Raw genomic sequence first — 27,192 nt, 5'->3', positions numbered from 1 at the left:
CTCCCCTCTCGCGGGGGCTGCTGGGTCCGGCTGTCGGGGACGCGCAAAGGTGCGCGCAGCCGTGAGGCGCGCTTTCTTCGTCGCGCGCGCGGGAACCCCGACTCCGTAGAAACTGAAGACGCAGGAGAGAGGAACGCGTCGAGCATGAAGAGGCAGGGGGCCTCCTCCGAGCGGAAACGGGCGCGCATACCGTCCGGGAAAGCCGGTGCGGAAGGGGGCGGGGAGGGGGCGGTCGTCCTGCTTGACTGCGCGGGGCGGGCCTGCGGGAGTTCTGGCCAGTGGTGTTGCGATTTCTCTCAGAGCACTTCGCCCACCCCCTCGCTCCTCGCCGCGCGGCACGTTCTGTCATTCTGGCTTTAAATGTGGCGAAGCTGAGGGCCTGAGAAGGGGCTTGTAGCGAGAGTGACCGGGCTCTGGAACCAGACGCGTGGGTTCGAATCCCGGCGCCACCACGTGTCGGGTGCGACCGTGTTCAAGTTGGTTAACTTCTCTCAGCCTCACGTTCCCCGTCGCCACGCGAGGCTACCAGTCCCACCCCGTGGCGTCGTTGGGACAGTTAGATGTCGAGCGCTGAGCTCCGTGCCAACCCCTGGTGACCGCTTGGTAACCTGTAGCTGCTGTGGCGGAGGTGAGGACTGTCCCCAAAGCTTCACAGCTGCCGGGTGCCGGAGCTTGTGACTGCCTCCAGTCCCGAGTGCTCGCTGCTGAGCCAGGCGGGACGGCGTGGCAGGTGCTAGGGGATGTGGCAGACCCCGCTCCACCCCGCACCTGAACTCTTGGTTCCTGTGGACCAGAGGTTCTCAAGCTTTTTGATCTCAGGACCCCTTTTCCCCTCCCAAAAGTTAATTGAGAACCTCAGAGACGTTTTACTTATATAGGCTGAGTCTAAAACAGAAAATTAAAAATATTAATTAGGTACCCATTACGTGTTAGTACAAATCACATTGTGTGTGTGTGACAAATAACTGTCTTCCTAAACAAATAGAATGCCAGCGTTTTATATACATATATATATATATATATATATATATATATATATTTTTTTTTTTTTTTTTTTTTTTTGCAAATCTCTTTAAGATCTAGATTAATGGAACTGTTAGACCTGCTTCTGCATTCAATCTGACCTGTCAGGGAGCCGCTTGAAAATTCAACGCCACTTGTGAGAGAATGAGCGTGAACAAGGCAAATAAAGTCTCAGTATTATTATGAAAATGCTTGTCACGGCACAGACTCTGAGAGGGTCTTAAAGGCCCCCGGAGCTAACTGGACTACCACACTTTGAGAACTGCTGCTCCAAACAAATACCCTTTGTGGAGTGGATGGAGCCTTTGATTCCTACAAATAACTCTGTTTCCTGGACAGCTGACATACTCTGCCTTCTGTCAGAGCCTCCCGTGTGCGCCTCCCTCCTCTCTTGGCCAAAGTCCTTCCTCCTGTGAGGCCAGTGGTACCTCTGCAGCACTGTCCAGTTAGACTGATGGGACACTGGTGTGGGTGGCTCTCTGGAAACTTGGAATGAATGCAGTGCTCTTGGTTAAGAACATAGAGTGGCTCTTAAGTCTTGAACAGTGTGAGACGGACAGTCTTCTTTTAAATAAGTGAGAGTGTTGCAGATGATAGATGTTTGTTTTTCAAATTAAAAATAGCCTTTTAGGGCACTTGGGTGGCTCAGTTGGTTAAGCCTTTGCCTTCGGCTCAGGTCATGATCCCAGGGTCCTGGGATGGAGCCCCACATCCGGCTCCCTGCTCAGCGGAGAGTCTGCTTCTCCCTCTCCCTCTGCCTGCTGCTCTGCCTACTTGTGCTCTCTCTCGATCTGTCAAATGAATAAATAAAATCTTTTTTAAAAAAATCTATTAAAATGATAAAAGCAATATTGGGTAGAAAAAAAGCAACATAGAAAAGTAAAAAGGGGAGGACCCACTAGGCCGCAGAGTTCGTTAAGCAGCAGACTCTTTTTTTTTTTTAAGATTTTATTTATTTATTTATTTGACAGAGAGCGAGAGCACATAAGCAGATGGAGCGGCAGAGGGAAAAGGAGAAACAAGCTCCCTGCTCAGGAGGGATCATCAGGTTATGGGATCATAATTTGAGGCAGCGTCAGTAGCTTAACCAACTGAGCCACCCAGGCACCCCAAGCATCAGACTCTCCATCTCAGCTCAAATCTTAATCTCAGCCTGACGTTTGGGTTCCACAGTGGTCTCCAGGCTGGGCTTTTTAAAGTGGAGCCTACTTTAAAAAAAAAAAAAAGTAAAAAGAGGAAAATAAAAGTAATTCCAAATCTTACCACCTAGTAGCCATCATTATCAGCACGTAGTGATTCTTTTAGGTATTACTGCATGAAGTATACATTTAATACCCTTAATTGTAAAAAAGCAAAGCAAAACAAAAAACTTACGTATTCAACTTACAGAAAAACTCCAAACTTATTTTCATCACACTTTTAGTGTAAATACATGAATGAAATTTGTGAATTTATATTATTCAGCCTTCAGTAAGTCTTTGCATGACTACTGTGTACCAAGGTAAACACTGTGCTTGTTGTAGGTGATAATGAAGATTCTCACATAAAAACCTTAGGAACTTTAGGTCAAGTAAAATGGAACAGATACCTATCTACATACATAATAATAAGAGGTAGAAAGTAATTAGTATTTTAAGAAGATACAATTAGTGTTTTAAAGAGGAACATATAAATTATGAAGAGTTATATGAGTTCAAAAGAGGGAGATTCCTACATTGGGAGAGAGGAGATATGGAAATGTGATTCAATATGAATCTTGGAAGATTTACCATTCAAAGATGGAGCCGGCAGGACTTTGTGGTTTGGGGAGATGGTATAAGTAGGAGCAAAGATGAGAATTGAGGGGAACTGGAGGTTTATAGAGGAAATAATATGTCATTTATTAATGATAACTTTTTGTACATACAATGGGTATTCTCCACTTTACATTAATTAAATTTAGTCCTCACTACTCTGAGGTAGGTTCTAAAAGCTACTCTGTTTTATAGAAAACTTAAGCTAAGTAACTTGTCTGGGATCACACAAATAAGTAGTGGGGCCAAGATTTGAAGTCCATCCTTGTTCTTAAACATATCTTTATAAAGACATTTAAACATACTCTGAAAACATTGAGAAACATTGAAAAAATCTGACTTAGAATATGAAGATGAGGGTTGTGTTTTAGGAAGATTAATTTGGCATTCAGTGTATATTTTCTTCAGTATAATTTATTATACATATGTCTGTGTACTTATTTCATAGTTAAGAGACCGATTTAATACTCAGTATGGTATTTTATTGCATTCATGGTCTCTAGTGTATTTACCAACTTGCCTATTATTGGACATTGGATTTGGACAGCAAAATATGAAATAATGATTGTCAGTTGGTCTTGATGGATAGTACCATCATGAATTGCATTGTTTTCTATGTGTTCTAGGAACTGCAAATGGATTTCTCATGGAAGTGTGTGTTGATTCAGTAGAGTCAGCTGTAAATGCAGAACGAGGAGGTAAGACAAAAGAGAATAAATGACAGTTGGCAATCCTCCTTAAAGTCTGAAAATGGGGGTGCCTGGGTGGCTCAGTTGGTTAAGCATCCAACTCTTGATTTCTGCTTAGGTCATGATCTTAGGATTGTAAGATTGAGCCCCAGGTCAGACTCAGCGCTGGGTATGGAGCATGCTTGGAATTCTCTCTCCCTCTCCCTCTGCCCCTCCCTCTGTCCTTTCTCTCCCTCTAAAGAAAGGTCTGAAAAGGAATCGTATGAACTGATCTTGGGATCCCTTGTGATCTCTAAGGATCCTAGTAATCTTTTTGAAAACAGCCAACCAACTGGAAAACATACTGGAAAATTATCATCTTTATCATCTTCTAATCTTACTCCTCTAATAGATCACATTTTGAGTCAAGTGTTCATAATAATGCTTACTCACCAACTTCATGTTTTTTCAATTGAACTTAGCAAAGACTTCATTTTTTTTTTCAAATTGTTGATTAAAGATGATTTAAGAGTTTTGCTGCCATTTTCATCATCAAGACTTTTATAATGATCTTTCTTTTTAAAATCTTTATAATAAATCTTTCTTTTTAAAAAGATTTATTTGGGAGAGAGCAAAAGAGAGAGCACAAGTGGGTGGAGGGGCAGAGGTAGAAGGAGAAGCAGGCTCCCTGCTCTCAGGGCTCAATCCCAGGACCCTGAGATTATGACCTGAACTGTAGGAGGACACTTAGCCAACTGAGCTAACCACGTGCCCCCATTATCTTTTTTTTTTTTTTTAACATTATCTGTTTTACCTCCAGGTTTGTTTTGCATTCTGAACCTGCTTTAATGGGGGAAATGTAAATATTCCCCTCATCTCAGGGTCAGAAATTTTTAAAGACTTTTTATCATGGAAAATTTCAAACATATACAAAAGTAGAATATGTATATTGAATCCCCATGTACTCATCACTCAGCATCTGCTAGTTTCAGCACATGGCCAATATTTCAACTATATCAGGAAATCAGGACACTTTTCATAAACAGCAACATAGTATAGGGGTGCCTGGGTAGCTCAGTTGGTTAAACATCTGGCTCTTGATTTCAGCTCATGCCATGATCTCAGGATCAAGGAATCTGCTTGAGATTTTCTCCCTCTCTCTCTGCTTCTCCCCCTGCTGTCATGTGTGCATGCACATGCTCTCTCAATAAGTAAATAAATTTTTTTTTTAAGAGCCACATGGTAGGGGCACCTGGGTGGCTGGCTCAGTGGGTTAAAGCCTCTGCCTTCGGCTCAGGTCATGATCTCAGGGTCCTGGGATGGAGCCTTGCATTAGGCTCTCTGCTCAGCGGGGAGCCTGCTTCCTCCTCTCTCTCTGCCTGCTTCTCTGTCTACTTGTGATCTCTGTATGTCAAATAAATAAATAAAATCTTAAAAAAAAAAGAGCCACATGGTATGTATTTTCAGTTTTACTGGCAAAATTTGGTCTTCATGGAATATTCTTTGTATTTTTAAAATAATCCTCTGAAAATATAAAAACAGTTCTTAATTTGGCAATAAAAAAAGAGTGAAGTTCTGATATGTGCTACAACATAGATGAATCTTGAAATTCATTATAAATGGAAAAGAAGTCACAAAATACCACATGCTATATGATTCCACCTGTACAAAATGCCACATTAGGTAAATTTTATTATTTTTTTAATTTTTTAAAGATTTATTTATTTATTTATTTAACAGAGCAAGAGAGTGAGATCAAAAGTAGGCAGAGAGGCAGGCAGAGGAGAAAGGGAGGAAGCAGGCTCCCTGCGGAGCAGAGCGCCCAATGTGGGGCCTATCCCAGGACCCTGAGATCATAACCTGAGCCCAAGGCAGAGGCTTTACCGCAGTTTGCACCCAGGTGCCCCTCACAGTAGGCAAATTTTAGGGTCAGAAAGTAGATTAGTGGTTGCCTAGGGTTGAGGGGCATGGGAGAACAGAGGTGACGGCTAAAGGGTATGAGGTTTCTTTTTGGGATGAGGAAAATATTCTAAAATTGATTGTGGTGATGGCTACAAAACTCTGTAAGTACACTAAATATTAAATTGTATACTTTAAATGGGTGAATTATATCGTATGTGAATTATGTAGCAATAAAGATTTTTGTTTTTTAAAAAACAAATACATTTTTAACTTATAGGTCATAACAAAAAAAGCTGTGGCCTTTGGCCTGCAGTAGATTAAGATATTGTCAGCCTGATCCATTCTTTATAAGTTTTTTTTTTCATTTTTTTTACTTAATAATTTTAGCACTGCATCTTTTAGTAGGGTGTGAGAAATTGTACTATATTACATGAAACATTTAGTTTTCACTTATTAGCAGTATGCTTCTTCTATAAAGAACTTTCCCTCATCAACTGTTTATCTTGAGGTTCAGTTTCTAGAAGAAAGGTAGGATAAATGCTTGCTCCTTTTCCCATTTACTGATTTTTGGATAATGAGTTTATTCTCTATCTCCCAGTGAATTGTTTTATCATCATGAATTTAGATTTAGACATATTTGATATGTTTTACTCCTCTATAGCTATTCTTCTTATTGATTCTCAGAGTGTCCCATGTTTGGCTAGTACGAGCCTCTTCAGCCTAGATGCTGAGACTCTTTTGACATGACCCTGTAGGCTGGTGGCTAATCTGCTTTTAGCATTCACTTATTCTTGAAATTATTTTGATGTAAGCTATTTAAAATTACCTTGTACTTTTATATATCTTAGAATAATAAAGACTCTTGCAAAAGATGATCAGTGAAGGTCGGGGTTCCACTGTTGTCAATCCAGACCATATTTATTCTGAGTCACATCCTTGTACATGGAGAAGAAACCCTGTAATACAAAATTTCAAGAGACCTAGCTTAACTTGAATTAACTCTTAAATTTGATATAAGTAACACCAGATGAGTTGCCAAATATAGTTGGGATTAAAAATATAGTTTTATAATTTGATATCTTTCAGTCCCTAAGACTCTGCTCTATATTTGGAAAAAAATGTTAAGTTTACTGTTTCATAAATGTTTATTTTGGATGATAATTTCTGAGAAGTGCTTCTTAAAATTTTTCTTAATTTTTAAAAGTTTATTGTATTGAGCAATTCCTTTTTTTTTTTTTTTTTTTACATAGGTGCTGGTCGGATTGAATTATGTTCTGGCTTACTGGAAGGAGGAACCACACCCAGCATGGGTTAAGTGTTTTCCCTATTTTCTGGTAGGAGTTTATAGAGCCTGGAGACAATAGAAAATATGTTTCATTGAGATCCTTTACTAATGTTAACAATGTTAACATGTGTGTGTGTGTGTGTGTGTGTGTGTGTATTAGATATATATATTATATATATATTAGATATGTTAACAATGCTATAGATATTAAATTAGTTACAGGTGCTTATGGTTGTAAATAAACTTCAAAGATGAGATCCTTGTACATAAAAAAGTTGAGAGATAATTACTTTTAACATTATCTTTTCATCCTGGCATCTTCAGCATATTGACTTTTGTCTTCATTTCTCCCATCCTGGTCTTTGTGCTGTTATCATACATTTTGCTTCTGTATATGTTAAAAATACATACACTCCACACTGTATTTTTTAAAATTATGTTATATTAGTCACCATTCAGAACTTCATTAATTTTTGAAGTAGTGTTCCATGATTCATTATTTGCATATAACACCCAGTATTTTTGTTTAAAGAGCCAATTGGGGTGCCTGGGTGGCTCAGTTGGTTGAGCATCTGACTCTTGATTTCATCTCAGGTCATGATCTTAGGGTTGTAGATTGAGCCCCATGTTTGGCTTCCACACTCCGTGGGGAATTGGCTTGAGATTCTCTCCCTCTCCCTCTGCCCCTCCCCCATCAACTAGTGCTCTCTTTCACACACTCTCTCTCAAATAAATAAATCTTCCAAAAAAGAAGAATCAATTATCTCTTTTAAAGAGATTAAACTAATAAGAAAACAATCATGTATTTACCTATATGTAGTTACTATTTCTGATGTTCTTCATTCCTTCATATATGTCCGTATTTCCATCTGATTTCATTTTCCTTCTGTCTAATGTAATTCTTTTAACATTTTTCTTGTAGTACAAGTATGCTGGGGATGAATTCATTCAGCTTTTATATATCTCAGAACATCTTTCCCCATTTTTTGGAAGTTATTTTTGCTGGGTGTAGAATTCTAGATCAATAGTTTTTGTTTTTTTTTTCCTTCTTTCAGTACTTTAAAGATGTTTCTCCACTGTCTTCTTGCTGGTGTTATTTCTCATATGAAATATCATCTATACCTTTGTTTTTTTGTTTTTCTATGTAATGGCTCTTTTTTGTGGTTGCTTTAAAACTTTTTTCTTTATTCCTGGCTTGAGCAATATGATATGATATACCTGATTATAGTTTTCTTCATGTTTCTTGGACCTGGGCATTTGTAGTTTTCATCACATTTGGAAAATTTTCATCATTCAGTGTACACCACCCCTTCCTTAAGAGACTTCAGTTATACTTGTTTTAGGCTGCTTAAAGTTGTCCCACAGCTCACTGATGAACTACTCTTTTTTTTTATAAGTAGCCTCCACGCCTAGTGTGGAGCTCAACTTGGGGCTTAAACTCACAACTGTGAGATCAAGACCTGAGCTGAGATCAAGAGTCAGACACTTAACCAACTGAGCCACCCACGCACCCCTCTTTTTATATTAATTTACCTTTTCTCTGTTTCATTTCGCATAGATTCTATTGGTTTGTTTGCAAGTTTACTAATCTTTTCTCTGCAATGTCTAATGTGCTCTTAAACCCATCTAGTATATTTTTCATCTCATACATTATAATTTTCGTCTTTAGGAGTTTAATTTGAGTCTGTTATATCTCATATATTGTTTCTGAACTCTTTCTAAGATTTGGAATAAAGTTATAATAGATGTTTTAATGACTTGGCTGCTAATTCTAACATCTATATCAGTTCTAGGTTGGTTTCATTTCAATGATTTATCACCTCATGATGCATCTTCATTTCCTGCCTGATAATTTCTTATTGGTTATCAGACATAAATTTTGCTTTATTGGATCCTGGATATGTTTGTATTCCTATAAACACTCTGAAGCAGTTGGGTTATTTGGAAACAGTTTATTCCTTTTGGGTATTGCCTTTAAAATTTGTTAAGCAGATCTGAAACAGTGGTCAGTCTAGAGTTAATTATTCCTACTACTGAAGAAAGATCCTTCTGTGTACTGTACCCACTGCCCCATAAATCTTCAATTTTTCCTATCTGCCTGTTGGGAATGGGTATTATTTTTGACCTGACAGATGTGAATGAAAGGCACTATTTTTTCTAATTCTTTTAGTGCATTTTTCCCTGGCTTTGTACAATTCATTGTATATATGCACTCAATAATACTGAGCTGAATACTGAAGGGAGAGTCTCTGCAAATCTCCAAAATTTCTTTCTGTTCTCCCTGGTCTTCTTTCCTGGGAACTCCAGTCACTTGGTCTCCCTGGACTCTCAGCTTTGTCTCTTCAACTCGGAATTCTCTGGCTTCCACTTGGGTTCCCCCTTTCTATGCTGCAGCCTAGAAAACCCTTAAGGACATTAAATAGATAGATAGAAAGAAAGAAAGTAAGAAAGAAAATCCTCAAGGTAGTAATTTGGGCCAGTTATAGAGCTGACTTCGTTTGTTTCCCATCATTCAGGCATCATTGTTTTTTGTTGCTTGACACAAAATCTCTTGCAACCATTGTTTCATATATTTTTCATATTCATATGTGTTTTGGTTTTTATAGGTGGGAAGGTAAATCCAGTCCCTGTTACTCTGTCTTGGTCAAAAGCAGAAGTCTGTGTATGAATTTTTGACTCTTCTGTTGTTATTCTAAAGTTGATAATAGCATTATTTAGTATAAAGGGATTATATATGCAATAGCTCTTTGGAATCTTCTCACTGAAGGAGAGCATTCCCTGGCCATTCTGTGGTATCTTTAGAACATACCTAAATTTGAGTGCAATCTGTGTTTTGCAACAGCAATCGTGATTTATTGCTTGGTATTGGGCATATTGCTGTCCCATGCAAAATTGGGGTTCTTTTAGGAAGGAAGAAGTAAATCCATCCTGCCTGTCAAAAAACATACACAATTGATTCCCAATACATGGTGCTTTGGCTTATGGCTTTTGGGTTTATGATGGTATGAAAGTAATATGTATTCAGTAGAAGTTGTACTTTGAATTTTAAATTCTGATCTTTTCCTGGATTAGCCATTTGTAGTATGATACTCTCATGATGCTGGGCAGCCACAGCTCCCAGTTAGCTGTGCAATCACAAGAGTAAACAACTGATACACTTGTAACCATTCTGTACCCACATATCCATTCTGTTTCTCACTTTCAATACTGTTTTCAATAAATTACATGAGATATTCAACAGTGTTATAAAATAGGCTTTCCATTGGATGATTTTGCCCAGATGTAGGCTAATGTAAGTTTTCTGAGCATGTTTATGGTAGGCTAACCTAAGCTGTAATGTTCAATACGTTAGGTGTATTAAAGGCATTTTGACTTAGGATTTTTTCAGCTTAATTATAGTATAAGATGTAATTGCAATGTAAGTTATGGAAGATCTTTACTATAGAGGGTTTCTGAGCTAGCAATGAATTGTGTCATTTAGGTATTTTTGTTCATAGATCTCTACATAAATTCACAAGTAGAACTTTGCTCTTTTTTATATTATTTTTATATTATTTTTTATATTATTTTCAAAAAAGGTTTGATAAATTTCTTTGTTCATTAAAGGGTCATAAACTTTAGAGTTATGTAAACATCTCTGTAGTAAGTTCTAAATAGAGCTATAATCAATCAGAAAGGAAAAATCTTATGGAATATACAGGCAGAATATTGAGCCTGTTATATTACACTTTAAAACGTCTTATACCAGGAAAAAGATTTTTTTTTAAAGATTTTGTTTATTTGACTGAGCAAGAGATCCCAAATAGGCAGAGAGGCAGGCAGAGAGAGAGGGGGGAAGCAGGCTCTCTGCTGAGCAAGGAGCCTGATGTGATGTCGGGCCTGATACCAGGACCCTGGGGATCATGACCTGAGCTGAAGGCTGAGGCTTAACCCACTGAGCCACCCCAGTGTCCCCAGGAAAAAGATTTTTTTTAGTCAACTGACAAGTGCTTTTAAAAATGCAGTAAATTCCTTTTTTTTTTTTTTTTTACTAAATTGCTCTTTTTTACCCTTGATTCTCTTATTACTTTACTTATATTATATACACATTTTTAAAAGAGTATTTTTTTTAAAGATTTTATTTATTTATTTGACAGACAGAGATCACAAGTAGGCAGAGAGGCAGACAGAAAGAGAGAGGGGAGAAGCAGGCTCACTGCTGAGCAGAGAGCCTGATATGGGGCTTGATCCCAGAACCCTGGGATCACGACCTGAGCCGAAGGCAGAGGCTTTAACCCACTGAGCCACCCAGGTGCCCCTCTGTTATATACACATTTTTAAATTAATGTTGTCATTCCCTTTAAATCCTCCTTTCTCTGGTTTTCTCGGCATTGCTTCCTTTTCTTGTAGAAGTGATACACAAGAGCAAATGTAAAAGGCCAGTAAATTTTATTGACTTCCTTGAGCTGTTAGTTCACATTTGAATTTTATTTTTTTTTAAAGATTTTTAAAATTTATTTGAGAGGGAGAGTATGTGAGAGAGAGAGAGAGCACAAGCAGGGGGAGCTGCAGGGTGGGAGGAGAAGCAGGCTTCCTGCAGGGAGCGCAATATAGGGCTGGATCCCAGGACCCTGAGATCATGACCTAAGCTGAAGGCAGACAGTTATCCCACTGAGCCACCCAGGCACCCCTTACATTTGAATTTAATTAGTCTGCTCTCTATTCTTTTAGGTGTCCTTCAAGTAGTGAAGCAATGTGTCCAGATCCCAGTTTTTGTGATGATTCGGCCACGTGGAGGTGACTTTTTATATTCAGATCGTGAAGTTGAGGTGATGAAGGCTGACATTCGTCTTGCCAAGCTTTATGGTGCTGATGGTTTGGTATTTGGAGCATTGACTGAAGATGGAAACATTGACAAAGAGTTGTGCATGTCCCTTGTTGGTAAGAATGTAGCCTCTAGTGATAATTGCATTTAATCCTCCTGATATTGAAAATAATATAACATTGTGTGTCATCTCAGATTTAAAGTAAAGAAAGAAAAACGCGAGTTTTTCTGAAAACTGGCTTTTCAGTCACACCTGCAGACACTTAAGCTAACCTATTTTAAGCAGTAGTTATGTAGATGTTTGGGGCAGAGGGTATATGTGTTCTAGTCCTATGACTCCTAAGTGTAAGTTGTTATAGATCAAGTTCTGTTACTGTTCCTGGAAGGTTTTTTGTTTGTTTGTTTTAAGATTTTTATTTGTTTATTTGACAGAGAGAGAGAGAGATCACAAGTAGGCAGAGAGAGAGGGGGAAGCAGGCTCCCCACCAAGCAGAGAGCCTGATGTGGGGCTCGATCCCAGGACCCTGAGATCATGACCTGGGCAGAAGGCAGAGGCTTAACCCACTGAGCCACCCAGATGCCCCTGTCCCTCAAAGGTTTAAGGGAAGTTTACCTTGATTCCTTTAATCACTACACGAAAAACTTTAAAAGCTATTGCAATTGGTGAGGATGGGGAGATGTGGAGAGGATAGAAGCATACTACTTATATTACTAGGCAAAGTCTTTCTTGAAGATTCTCAGAGTGGTAAAAGTAATAGATATAATGCTGCCTTTATACTCACCAGATCGCATAATTTTTATTTGGTCTAGTTAAGGAGTGGATGACTGTTTTTTGGTATGAAAATCAGAGATTAATGGAAACATAGGAATTCTGAATTTGGAAAGCTGCAATTTTGTTATTTTAGTTCACTCTTTTTACTTCCTAAGAAAGGAAAGTATAAAAAAGTCTCACCTAACATGGAAAATTCTGTGTATAGTAATCAGTGATGATCTCCTCATTTATATTGTTATTTGGCTTTCTTTTTATAGCTATATGCCGTCCTCTACCAGTCACTTTCCACCGAGGTGAGTCATTTCCATTTTAGAAGTTCTGTTGAACAGTTTCAGTTTTCTAATTTCACCAAATGCCATAACCTTTTTATGGAATGCAATACTTGAGTATTACACTATTACCAGTTGTTTTCTTTTTTCTTTTTTAAGATTTTATTTATTTGACAGACAGAAATCACAAGTAGGTAGAGAGGTAGGCAGAGAGGGAGGAAGGGAAACAGGCTAGCAGGCTCCGTGTTGAGCAGAGAGCCGATGCAGGGCTCTATCCCAGGACCCTGGGACCATGACCTAAGCAGAAGGCAGAGGCTTTAATCCACTGAGCCACCCAGGCGCCCAGCCAGTTGTTTTCTTTATCCTGACCTTGGGACAGACTGTTTTAAATTTAGAGATGCACAATTTGAAGCTTCGTTATGAAAAGTTGTTAAAAGTAAGTGGTAATGGTGGTGGTGGATTATAATAGAGGGGGAGATTAAGAATTGGCTACAAGTATATGTACCTGTCTAAGCAAGAATTTTGAGATTTATTTATTTTTTGTTTAGATTTTTTATTTTTAAGTAATCGCTACACCCAATGTGGGGCTTGAACTCACAACCCCAAGATCAAGAGTCACCTGCTCTTCTGATGGAACCAGCCAGGTGCCCTGTGGTTCATTTTTATTAGATTGCCTTAGACCATATGCAACCACCAAAAACCACTGTCAGTGAAATGATATGTATTGTCTGTCTTAAGCCAGACAAGACCAATCTAGGAGCTAGTAGTAACAGCCAGCTTTCTCAGATGAATATAAGATTCATGGGCAGAGAGAGGGGTGGATATCTACATAAGAATTGGATACTATTAGGAAGGAGGAAAGACAGAATAGATGGAGATAGGCAATGAAGAGATGTTCACTGTTGCACATAAAACTATATTAATTGTCTGCATCAGAATGATTTCTAAAAAGTATCTGATAATTTCATGTAAAAAATACCTCTTACTTATAAATCAAGTAGTTCTAATTTCTGTATACTTTTGTCAAACCTTGGTTGGTAAAATGTAGGAACAAGTAACTGTTTTGCCTGAAGAGGGCACTCTGTTATACATGAAAAGAAAGAAGTCTTGTCATTTTTTTTTTAACTTGATGATATGTGCTTGAGAAATTGTTGAATGTTTTTCTGACCTTTTGAGTAAGCAAAGATTAGTATAAGGGTGGGCACTGGCATTTGCATCTCTTTATAGAAATTAGAGATAAAACATGTGTTACCCTTGTTTCTTTTTGAAATGAATAATACCACCAGATAACTGTTTTCTTGACTTGCTGTTTAGTAATGTTTCTCATAAACTAGCAATAACTAAAAGATGTTAGAGTGTTTAAAATTCAGCACCTTGAGAGTGGCCAATAAGCAATCATTAAATATGAAAAGTAGTTTAAATTAGTAAACTTTTATCTGAAAAATGTGTAGTTTAAAGTTTGGCATGCTAAATAATTTAAAAAGTAAAGGTGTCATGTAGAATGTATTTTTCTCTGTTCTTAAACTAAGAAAATCATTTCAAATTTCTTTTCCTTCAATACATTTAACAAACATATTTTCATGTTTTCAAAATTTTACTTTGTCCTGGGTTCTACATTTTTTTCATTCATGTGTTTAATGAGATAGTATGATAGTTTAATCACTAGTGAGGCACTGCTGCAAAAAAAGGAAAAGCCTCTGTGGTATATTTAGCTGTCTGTATACACTGAAGGGTAAAGTAAAGGGGTCAAGCACCTAATCCACTATAGATTAGAACTTCCATATTATGTACCAGTGCTGTGAACCAAAGCAGCAGTTTTTCTTTTTGAGGTTCCTAGTGCTACTTTCCTCTCTGAGGAGGAGAAAAGTCTCTTAGAAAATAGAATGGAATTGTGAATATAGATAGACTATTGTAAACAACTGTCCTTATACTGTGAGACTTAAGTATTTGGGGTAAATGGAATAGCATAAAATATTGTCAATAATGAGAATGTGAACCAAGGCCTTTTTTAGAACTGGTCAGTGTAATGTTTGTCTGAGGTCCAGTTTGTCCAGTTTATCTGAAGCCTTAAAACAGAATTTTCCAAACTATCATATTTATAGTTTTACCATACCTGAGTGCTACGTGGCAAATTTATTTAATAATTTTCTTTAAATAAAATCTAAGAGAATTATTTTAAAGAGAGACTTTTATAACTCATGAAAAATGGAAATGTTTCACTTCAGATCTGTATTTAAGTAAATACATCTTTTTAAATTTGTGTTTATTTAAATACATCTATTTAAAATGTTTACCATCTAAAATGCATACCTTGGGGCGCCTGGGTGGCTCAGTGGGTTAAGCCTCTGCCTTCAGCTCAGGTCATGATCTCAGGGTCCTGGGATCGAGTTCCGCATCGGGCTCTCTGCTCAGCAGGGAGTTTGCTTCCTCCTCTCTCTCTCTGCCTGCCTCTCTGCCTACTTGTGATCTCTGTCTGTCAAATAAATAAAATCTTTAAAATGCATACCATTATGGTATGCAGACTGTGATATGCTGATAAACTTGTTCTTGGACAAAAAGAGCTCTAATATATAGTATTTGTAGATTTCTGTGGTTTAAATTGTCTCACCTTGACTGATTTCAAGCTGTCAATGGATTAAAAATGGTGCTTGCAAAACTCTTGAATATTTAACAATTAACTTTGGCTTGCCAGTACGAGCTAAGTCCAGCACACCACTGTGTGTATACTACATTTTGAAAAGCACTGTATTAGAGGATATCTATACAAAATTCAAATCAATTTTATTTATTTCAGCCTTTGACATGGTGCATGATCCAATGGCCGCTCTAGAGACCCTCTTAACCTTGGGATTTGAACGAGTATTGACCAGTGGCTGTGACAGTTCAGCACTAGAAGGGCTACCCTTAATAAAGCGACTCATAGAACAGGTATACATAATTTCTTTCCTTTCTTCCTAACTCTGTTGTGGTTGCTCCTGATATTCTGTTGTTTAGCTAGGTTAGGTAACTAAATATTACTGACTTAATAGTTCCCCTATACAGAAAAGCAATCAGGTAGTAATATATTTATATAGTTCTCATTTCTTTAACATAAGTGTTAATTATTTTTTTAAAGATATATTTATTTTAGCGAGTTGGGGAAGTGGGGAAGGAGCAGAGGGAGAGGGAGAGAATGTCTTAAGGAGACTCTGTACAGAGCCAAACACAGGGCTTGATCTCAAGACCCTGAGATCACAACCTGAACCCAAATCGAGAGTCGTATGATTAATCCATTGCGCCAACAAAGCGCCCCTCTTTCAAATGACTGTTTTTAGTGGTTAAGGCTCTTGAGGTCAAATTACAGACAATGCTTAAGGATTTAACCTAACTTGGATAACCACAGAAAATTTTACCTTTTGTCTGCCATCAGCATTTCATAGTTTTTTTTTTTTTTTTTTTAGCATTTCATAGTTTTTAAGCCATATCATCTCACTGTCAGCCTACGTATACTCAGGAGATCCATATAAAATTTGAAATAATTATCATTTGGAAGTGAGTTCTAAAACAAAGTTGTATTCTTTTATCATCTCTCCCTATCTATCAAGATAGGAAGAAATATATTTTTCACTTGTATCAAATTTCCAGTATAAAGGTGACTTTGTGGTATGTCTTTTTTTCTCACACCAGTCTAGCACCATTCTAGGTTAGTGAGTACAGACTTTGAGACAAGAATTCTGGATTTAAGATTCAGACGCTTATTTGCTCTGTAATGTTGAGTAGATTATTAAGCCTCTGTTTCCTTGTGTGTGCAACTGAGATAAGTTTATTACTTCCTTTATAAGGTTGTTCTGATGATTGGTAGAGATAAGGTATGTAACAGCCTTAGTACAGTGCTTGACGTATAATAGATCTTGCTACATTATTATTACTAATGCTGTTACTAATATTTTTTAGTGTTCCTGTGTAGAAATCTGATATGTTCACTTTCCTATAGCCATGAAAATAATTTTCAGAAATTTCAGCTAAGGATCTGATGTGACTTTGCTAGTCTAGAACTTACTGATTTTGTAAATATTTATTAAGTATATATTAGCTATAGGGCATTTGTACTATGGTAATGACCATCGTGTGTGTGTGTGTGTAGAGTCACTACCCTTACAGTTTGGTGTACAACAGGCACTTTAATAGACTAGGCAATTCTAATAGAGTGCTATAAAGAAAAGTCCTAAGTGGTACCTGGCTTGGATCAGTCAGTAAAGCATGTAACTCTTGATCCCGGGGTCATGAGTTCATGTCTCATGTTGGGGATAGAGTTTACTTAATAAAACAAATTTGAAGATGCTCAGGGGGCACATTTGAGAGATTTGGCAAGGGGTTAGCAGTAGTTAGTTCTCCAGAAGAAGACACATCACACACATTGCAGTGTCTTACTCATTCAAGTGATGGTTAAGAGTTATCTATGTAAAATGGGTAGAAAGAGTAGGTGACTGCTTCATGCAGAAGAAATAGTACATACAAAGGCCTGGAAAAAAAGTTAAGCATGACTTCTGACATACTGAACAAATCAGAATGTTGAATACAAAGAAAAAAGTACTGTCCAGAGCCTTGAAAACTGTTGAAGAGTTTGGATTTTATCCTTGGGGCAGTGGGGAGGTCTGAAGTGTTTTAAAATAGAAGAGCTGATGAATCAGGTTTTCATTTTGAAATTGTTACCATGGAGGAGACAATAAGGTAGATATAATGCCATAGTCGTGTCTTGCATTTCATAATCACTGTGTTGCATATGTGAATTGTAGTTTATCATAGGTTGGCAGGAAGCACTGGGTTAAATATTCTCATACATTAACTTTACTTATTTTTTATAAAATAAAAATTGCATGTATTTAGGGTATATGGGATATTAGTGAAGTGGTTACAGTCAGGCTAATTAACATATCCATCTCCTCATATAGTTATTGTTCATTGTGTGTTTGTATGTGGTGAGAGCACCCAAATATTATTGTCTTAGCAGATTTTCAGTATTCACTACAGTATTATTAACTATAGTTTATTGTATATTAGATCTGCAGATTTATTCATCTTGCATAATTGCAACTTTGTATCCTTAGACCAATATCTACCCATATTCCCCCCCTCCTCACTCATGATAGCAGTGTTCTACTCTCTTTTTCGGGTGTATTTGACTTTTTAAGATTCCACATATAAGTGAGATCATGCCAACTTTACTTTTTGAAGCAATCACCTAGCAGTGTGCTATACTGGTTAAAGCATAGGTTTTGGGATTAGAAAGGTCTGTGCTTAAATCCTGGTTTTGCCACTTACTAACAGTAACTCTGAACAAATTACCTAACCATTCTAAACTTCAGTTTCTTCTTCTACAAAGTTAGTATATTAATAGCACCTACCTGCTAGAATAGTTGTGGATTACTTCAGATAACAGCACAAAGTCTGATATGTAGCTATCAATCACTTTGATAGCTTTAGGTAAGTAAGCATAAAGTTCTCAATAATCTTTTTATAGAAATCAGCCCCCTCCCAAAAGTGGTAGTTTCATTTGTTCATGTTTTGGAAAGCTTTCACTTGGAAGAAAGAGTTAAATGTGATTTTTTCTCCTAAAATCATTTCAGTATTCCAGATAGTAATATTTTGTATTATAGATGCTTTGGTTTAATACATTTGAGAATACCAAATGATCTTATCCTACTTATTTCTCTGAACAATTATTAAATTCTAAGAGTTAGCCCCTTCCCCCTTTTACTCTCTAATTTCGTTAACTTGCTTTATAGTTTTTTCATTGTACATATTACTACCTAAAATTTTATTATATAAGTATACCTATCTGTTGTCTACTTTCCATGAACATGTAAACTCCATGACAGTAGGAATGTTCTCTTGTTTACCATGTCAGGGAGGAAAGACTGTTTCTTTGCCTTCTTAGATTTTGTGTTTGAGGGCTTAGGAAGTAAACTGATAAAATACAAAATACAGATCAGTGAGAGGAAAAAACAGATTTTAATCAAGTATGTACATGATTTGGAGTTGACAAAGAAATGTAACTCAGAGGTGCTAGAATTTGGATCTTATATACCATCTTAATAGGTAAAGAGAAGTGGGGAGAAGGGCGCTTAGGAATTTAGAAAAAGGAAGACAGCATTTATGGGGTTGGGGAGAAAGACTTTTTGGAAAGATAAATAGATGGACCCTAGTGAGAATAAATTGAAGATACTGTAGTTTTGTGACAATGTCTTTTTGGATGTGGTACTAATGAGTTGCTCCCAGAGAGGGGATTTTTGACAACTGAGTTCTTTTGAGTTATTTTGGGAGGCTTTGCTTTTAGGGCAGATAAGGAATTTCAGGAATTCAAATGCTTTCAGCTCAAAATCATTTTTATGACACAGTGTCATATTCTGGGTCCTTTCAACTACAATATTCTCTATACCCAGAACAGTGCTTGATGTGGTAGGCACTTAATACATAGTTGTTGGATGGATGGATGAGTGAGTAAAGTGACACTGATAAACACTTTTATGATAGACCAGTTTGATCAGGGTTAAAAAAAAAATGATCAGAAGGAAGTTCTCTGAAAAATCTACAAAAATGCAGTCTACCGATTTTTTTCTATGGAAAAAGAATCTAATCCTTTTTGGTAACTTCAGAGCTACCTTTTCAAAATGATATAATTCAGCTGTCGTGAAAAATTATGTGCTTTTGTGAGATTAAGAGTCACTTATGGTTTGTCTCCCTCCCAATCCCATCTTGTTTCATTTATTGCCGGGGGGAGGGGGTTGGGGAGAAGGGGGTGGGATTATGGACATTGGGGAGGGTATGTGATTTGGTGAGTGCTGTGAAGTGTGTAAACCTGGTGATTCACAGACCTGGGGATAAAAATATATGTATATAAAAAATATATGTTTATAAAAAATAAAAAAAAAAAAAAAAAAAATTATGTGCTTTTTCAGTGACAAATGGGCCAGAAGTTGACTTTGAGGCCACTTTTGATTATTTTACTGAATCTCTGTTACTTAAATACTAGTCTGGGGATTCTGATTTCCTCATTAGAGAGTATGAGTTGTTGCCTCAGATCTGCTAAAGAGACTTTTTTTTTTTTACACCTTAAAGTATTGTAATGTGCCACTAATTCATCAGTCTCTATTTCCTTTTTTGCACCATTGTATCATTTTTTAACTAAAAAAATTTGGAATGTTTTTCATAAGATAACTTTTATAATGTATCTAGCTCTTTGGAGCTGTTTTAGAGTATGTTGCTATTACGTAAAGATCCCCAAAAGTCATAATGAATGCTTATCTTAACTTTACACTGCTACTTACTTAGAGCTCATTAAAGTATCTGTAACTTGTCTGAAAGGTATGGGAATGTCTGTTTCTCTGTCTACTCACAATAATGTCTGTCGTCCTCCCTATTTATTACCTTTCCTTTTTACTGACTTTATGCTACCGTTGCTTTTGAGAGTTTCTGCTTCTCTTCCCTTCCTTGCATTTGTTATTTCTGGTGTTCGCTAATTTTTTACTTTAGTCCATTCTTTCTCTTCTGTCCTCTCATATCCTCTTTTTCCTTTCGTTTTCTGTCCCTCTTGTCACATCGGGCATGCTACTACCTCTTCTTGTTTTCTCCCCATTTTCCCTTCCCCACACTAAGCCAATCTTTTTGTTTTCTTATTTGTCCTAACTGGACATGATATAGAACTAAGTATTCTCAACATTAATTGTATTTGTTGAATATATTAGTCATTTGTTTCATTTTTTCTGTGGAAAAAGAAATTAAGCTATATGTAGCTCTTTATTGAAATTTTTTATAGTTCAGTAGCACCCAATAGAAGAAAGATTATGTACCCAACCCTGAGAGCATAAGCTGCTTAGTTGAAGCAAAATACTTGGAATTGTTTTGAGGGACAGAATTAGCTGATCCAGTATTTAAAAGACTCATCTCAAGCTGCACACATGAAGTCAAGCAGAGAGAGTCAGTTATCATATGGTTTCGCTTATTTGTGGAGCATAAGGAATAACACAGAGGACATGGGGAGATGGAGAGAAGGGAGTTGGGGTAATTAGAGGGGGAGACACACCATGAGAGACTGTACACTCTGAGGAACAAACAGGGTTTTGGAGGGGAGAGGGATGGGAGGTTGGGTGGTGGGTATTATGGAGGGCACGTATTGCATGGAGCACTGGGTGTGGTGCATAAACAATGAATTCTGGAACACTGGAAAGAAATCTTAAAAATTTTAAAAATAAAAATAGAAAAAAAGAATCACACATGAAGAAATTCAATTTCCATGCAGTTTCAGTGGTTTCATTCTAAAAATTAGTGAGCTTGACATAGTATGTAATTATTTTTAATTTAAATTTTAGTGAACATACAGTGCAATATTGGTTTCTGGAGTGTAGAATTCAGTGATTCATCACTTACATACAATACTCAGTGCTCATCACTATTTAATACCCATCTAGCCCATCCCTTGCCTACATCCCTACATCAGCCCTCAGTTTGTTCTCTTATCATTAAGAGTCCCTTGTTTCCCTCTCTCCTTTTTTCTTTTCCCCCTTCCCATATGTCCATCTATTTTCTTTCTTGAATTCCACATATGAGTGAAATCATATGGTAATTGTCTTTCTCTGACTGACTTATTTCACTTAGCTTAATACACTCTAGCTCTATCTGTATCATTGCAAATGGCAAGATTTCTTTTTTGACAGCTGAATAATAGTCCATTGTATATATAAACCACATCTTTATCTATTCATCAGTTGATGGATATTTGGGGTCTCTTCATAGTTTGGCTATTGTTGGTAATGCTACAGGGTGCACATACCCCTTCAAATCTGTATTTTTGTGTCCTTTAGGTAAATACCTAGTAGTGCAGTTGCTGGATCCTAGATAGTTCTATTTTTAACTTTTCACGGAACCTTCCAACTGTTCTTCAGAGTGGTTGCACCAGTTTGCATTCCCACCAACAGTGCAAGAGGGCTATCCTTTCTCCACATCTTTACCAACACCTGTTGTTGCATCTTGTGTTCTTAATTTTAGCCATTCTGACATGTATGAGGCAGTATCTCATTGTGGTTTTGATTTATATTTCTCTGATGATGAGTGATGTCAAGCATCTTTTCATATGTCTGGTATCCATCTGAATGTCTTTGTTAAGGTGTCTATTCATGTATTTTCTGCCCAGTTCTTAAATGAGTTCTTTGTTTTTGGGATATTGAGTTTAATAAGTTCTTTATAGATTGTGGATACTAACCTTCGTCAGATATATCATTTCAAGTATTTTCTCCTATTCCATAAGCTGCCTTTTAGTTTTGTTGACTATTTCTTTGCTGTGCAGAAGGTTTTTTTCTTGATGAAGACCCAGTAGTTCATTTTTGCTTTCGTTTCCCTTGCCTTCGGTGATGTGTCTAGTAAGAAGTTGCTGTGGCCAGGGTTGAAGAGGTTTCTGCCTGTGTTCTTTTGTAGCATTTTTATGGTTTTCCATCTCACATTTAGATCTTTCATCCATTTTAGATTTATTTTTGTGTGCAGTATAAGAAAGTGGTCCAGTTTCATTCTAATGCGTGTTGCTGTCCAGTTTTTCCAATACCATTTGTTGAAGAGACTGTCTTTTTTCCACTGGATATTCTTTCCTGCTTTGTCAAAGACTAGTTGACCATATAGTTGTGAGTCCATTCTGGGTTTTCTATTCTCTTGCATTGATCTGTCTGTCTGTTTTTGTGCCAGTACTATACCATGTCAATGGCTACAGCTTTGTAATGTAGCTTGAAATCGTGATGCTTCCAGTTTTTTCCTTTTCTGGACATGCTTTGGCTCTTCAGGGTCTTTTGTGGCTCCATACAAATTTTAGGATTGGTTGTTATAACTCTGTGAAAAATGTGTGTGGATAATGTATAATTTTTATTCTGTCATCACTACCTACCTGTTACTAGTAGTTCTACTAAATCTGCATTTGGTTTATATCCTTTCAGCTCTCAGTGATACAGAGCATATCCCCAAAACTTATTAGGAAATATAATGAACATTTGAATACAAATAAGGGAATTTCAATACCTATCATCCAGAATTATCAGAAATTAATCCATATAGTCTAATTTTATTACGTAAAATCCAGTTAAGTTGACTTGTGGCTTTGTTTAACTGATATAATAAGCTAGGGAATTTAGTTGAAGATACAAAATTTGAGGAGGTTGCTTTTTTTCCCCCAGTAATTTATTGTTACACTGTGCTCTTTTTTTTCTGCTAAAATCTTGTTTAAATTCAATTTTCATTCCACTCCATACTAAGAACTCAGAATTAGTAAAAAAAAAAAACCAAAAAAACAAAAAGAAACCCTCAGAATTAGTGCTATTTTTCAGTAATGACTTTTCTTACAGTGATGTGATTATTCAGTATTTATACTGTAGTCCCCTATTCTTTGTGTTCATCACAGTACAAGTCTTCAAAGCAATAGAAAGAGTTACTGTGCTAAACAATCTTATTAATCAATATCCCAAAGAAATAGAGATGACTATTGAAAGTTAGATATTAGTACTAGTTTTTAAAATTTAATATACTTTCACTCATGATTCTGTTCTCACTGCCTTATTACCCCATTTGAGAGAAAGATATTAAAATTTGTTTTTTTTTTCTTTTTTCAGGCAAAAGGGAGGATTGTGGTAATGCCAGGTATTTAATTATCTATCCATTTGTTAGTGTAAACTGAGGTGCAGTGAAAGAAGAACAAAGGAGGCAGGACAATATGGGAGAAAATATTAATACATGGTATTCAGAGAGAAGAATATGTAATTTGATTACAACTTTAAGATGGGAGATCTGTGCTGGAATTTAAAACTTCAGATATGGAGAACATTCTACCAGGAATTAGCTCAGAGAGTAGCAAATAGGGAAGTAGATTGTTTGGGGTTGGGGTTTCTCCATGTTTGCTTTCCCATAGTATAGAATTTTGTGAATATGGATGTTCATCTCTGATGAGACACACCAAGTTTGATACTGCTATAATGAGTTAGGGCCAAATATCCTAGATGTTATCAAAGTGTAAGCAAATGTTTAGGCAATATCTATGGACAGATATAATACTCACTTGATTCTTGAAAATCTCAGATCACCAAATTCTTCCTTAAAGCCAGAACAATTGGAACATATGCTCCTGATGATGACCATAAGATCAACTCGGTGCATATTGGCTCATTAGAGATGAACAATTTTTTTTAAAGATTTTATTTATTTATTTGACAGAGATCACAAGTAGGCAAAGAGAGAGCGGGAAGCAGGTTCCCTGCTGAGTAGAGAGCCTGATGCGGGGCTCGGTCCCAGGACCCTGACCTGAGCTAAAGGCAGAGGCTTTAACCCACTGAGTCACCCAGGTGCCCCTAGAGATGAACAATTTTTAAAGAATTAATAAGGAGATCTAGAATCAGAGTGAGACAAATAGAAAGACAATCTTAATTTTTTCATATTAATTTTCTCAAACATATAAGAAAGTTGGAGATAGCATAATGAATACTCATATATTCATTCCCCAAATTTAACATTTTGCCACAATTGTCATTTTTTACCCTTAGGCATTTTAAAGTGAAAAGTGTCATGACATTTTATCTTTACACATGTTAAAAAAAGTCTTTGTTCTTTCAGCTTCTTAGGGCTCAGTGATATTACTGTACCACTACGAAAAAAGAAAACAAACAAGTTAATGAGTCCAAAAGAGTATGTAAAGTCAAGTTACTTCAGCAACTTGAATAGTTGAAATACCAAGTACATATTTTAATCAGTCATTAAAAAATCTTTATTGAATACATCCTGTATATTAGGAAAGAAGAATATAAAGATGAGTAATTTTATATTTTTAATCTGGCATCAGTTCAGAATATGATTGTTTATATAAAAATACTTAAGAGATTATTCAACAAAACAAATGAGTCATTACAAAGTATGGATTGTGCTGTTTTACTAAAGTAGAATCAGATTCTTCTGTGTAAAACAAAGTTGATATTGTAATAAATAAACTGTGTAACACCTTGCATTACTCCAATTTCCAAAGAAGTTTGTTTGTTTTTGGGCTAAAGAGAGAACTTGTGTCTTTCAGACACATCTCTCGGGCTGTGCTTTTGTAGCTTCATCCTCAAATGTATCCTTACTTTTTGTTAATTTGATTTTGCTTAAATTGAGGGGGAGTAGGGATAGATTACTCACTTATTTTTCCTTGCCCTAGAACAACCTTTTTAAAGTCAGGATCATATGATGTTATCATATAAACCAATGGATGTAGAAGATACTATCATATAGGTTCTATGGTTCCATCATAAGGTTTTATGACCCTATTAGTTGTTCTCCAGAACCTGTAGCCTATGTCCTTTATCATTTTTTCTAATCTCATTCTAGCTTAGTAGGGAGAGAGTAACTCTTGAGTCAATGAGAAATTTTGGTATGGAAATTTCAGGTAGAGCAAGCAGTCACTATTATTCATTAAATTTTATATAGAATTCTGTTTGACTTAATGGATTACTTATTCTTCCAACAGGGGGTGGTATAACAGACAGAAATCTACAAAGGATCCTTGAGGGTTCAGGTGCTACAGAATTTCACTGTTCTGCTCGGTCTGCTAGAGATTCAGGAATGAAATTTCGGTAAAAATGTATTCTTTGATTCATACAAGAAGGGACAGATTAATCTGTTGTTAGAGGAAAACCTTAGTTGATGGCATGATTAATGAATGGAATGTTTTGAATAATATGTAAGTATTGCAGTCATTTTGCAGTTTTTCAATTGCAAAATGGTTTTAACCTGCCTCACATAAGCAGGCTCTTCTGAACATACGTGAACTTTATATTTTTAAGTCATTGCTGAACTTAGACCACTTAATAATAAACCCTAATTCAGCAACTGAGCTTCAAATGAGTCAGGTATGTATGGATGTCCATTCAACTGTGATTTCCTTTAGCAGAGTTAATAACTATGGTGTAAGGATGGAAGAATCATAGTCATTTTTATCCCTCCTACATTTAATACTTAGTCTTCTCTCACCTTTGCTATTTTTAGTTACTTTGAAACTATGCCACCATTAAGAAATTGAAACTATTGAGGGTTTTTTTTTTAAATACTTTAGAAGACTCCTGTAATTTAATAGTTAGTAGTTTATTATTTCTGTTTAGAATTGGGGGAAATGAGATGTAAAAGAAACAAGACCCTTAGAACTACATTTTTAGACATAACGTCAAGTATATTGTTAGGTACATTTGGTTACTAGATGTTTCAAGTAATTAATAAAAATTATGAAATATGGGGATCCAGGATCCTTGACCTACCCATATTCTTGAACCATTAAATAGTCTATAAAATGAAGCACTGGTAGGAGAGCTCATTTAACAACTTATGTAATTACTGTCTTTTTATTATTTCTGTTGCAGAAATTTCTCTGTTGCCATGGGAGCCTCTCTTTCTAGCTCAGAATATTCTCAAAAGGTAACAGATGTGGCACAAGTAAGGACTTTGAATGCTATTGCAAAGAATATTCTGGTTTAGCCAGACCTCTCTGAGAGACATGGATATCACAAGATGAAGGTAGAAGAGTAATCTGTAATTATGACACAGCTTTAACCTTCTTCTCTGGCCCGGACTGTCACAGTTTGAGTCTCACATGGCCATGGAGAGTGTTTTCAAGAAGACAAAGAATTCGAGCAAAGCTACGAATTTGCTTTACTTAATCTTGCCAGCCATCTCTGTTATCATGGTTAAATGTGGTGTATGCTTCTTCCACAGACAGAGGTTAGTCTGTTTTGTGGAATTAATTGATGAACTGGGAAACTGGACTGTAAGATATGAATTTAGAGTGTGACTTCAGAGTCAATTTAATAGCAGTATTTTGCTTTTTCATTTGTAAAATAAAAATTTCCATTCTATTTTGGTAGTCTTTTTAAATTTAAATTCCATTTAATTAACATATAGCATATTATTAGTATCAGAGGTAGAATTTTGTGATCTTCAGTTGCATAGAACACCCAGTGCTCATTCCCTCAAGTGCCTCCTTCATGCCCATCACCCAGTTATGCCACCCTCCCACTCACTTCCCCGCCAGGAACCCTTTTTTTTGTTTCCTATAGTTAAGAGTCTCTTATGGTTTTTCCTCCCTCTTTGTTCTTATTTTATTTTTCTTTTTTTCCCCGTTATTTTTCTTTCTTTCCCCATATGTTCATCTGTTTTGTTTCTTAAATTCTACACATGAGTGAAATAAAATATTTGTCTTTCTGTGCTTTGCTTAGCACAATACCCTCTAGTTCCATCCATGTCATTGCAAATGGCAAGATTTCCTTCTTTTTGGCACTGAGCGATATCCCATTGTGTACATTTATATACGCCACATCCTTATCCATTCATCTGTCAGTGGACATCTGGACTCTTTCCATAGTTTGTCTGTTGTGGACGTTGCCACTGAATACAGTCTGTAGCCAGATATAAAAGGGAAGATATTTTTCTTTCATTTTTTCCTTTTTTTATGTACTCATTAGATGGGCAAGACACTAGGATTCAGAGTAAAATGGTTCAGCATAAAAATTTCAATACATGGGAAGCAGGATATAAATGTTTTCAGACTTATAAAGGCAAAAGCTATCTCTAGTATTTACCAGATTACTTCTTCCTCTAGTCCCAGATGGAGAAGTGACTTAGCCACAAGGTTCATCTAACAATTTACAA

The 27,192-nt window shown here is 36.6% G+C and overlaps 1 protein-coding gene across 2 annotated transcripts; it reads left to right on the top strand.

Annotated features, from left to right (window-relative positions):
• The first annotated feature begins 8 nt into the window (after nt 1-8).
• CUTC (cutC copper transporter) lies at nt 9-26,399 on the top strand. 2 transcript variants are annotated; one of them, XM_059169228.1, is made up of 9 exons: nt 9-205; nt 3,443-3,514; nt 6,637-6,696; nt 11,382-11,591; nt 12,505-12,540; nt 15,311-15,444; nt 23,142-23,169; nt 25,022-25,127; nt 25,908-26,399. In XM_059169228.1, the coding sequence occupies exons 1-9, from the start codon at nt 145-147 to the stop codon at nt 26,020-26,022; spliced, it is 822 nt and encodes a 273-aa protein (XP_059025211.1). In that variant the 5' UTR covers nt 9-144; the 3' UTR covers nt 26,023-26,399. The 2 variants fall into 2 exon arrangements, with proteins under 2 accessions (XP_059025211.1, XP_059025212.1); XM_059169229.1 differs by lacking the exon at nt 9-205 and adding an exon at nt 321-628.
• The last annotated feature ends 793 nt before the right edge of the window (nt 26,400-27,192 follow it).

This window comes from Mustela lutreola, chromosome 4 (assembly GCF_030435805.1).
Source record: "Mustela lutreola isolate mMusLut2 chromosome 4, mMusLut2.pri, whole genome shotgun sequence".
NCBI lineage: Eukaryota > Metazoa > Chordata > Mammalia > Carnivora > Mustelidae > Mustela > Mustela lutreola.
This window is presented reverse-complemented; position numbering and strand designations above follow the sequence as displayed.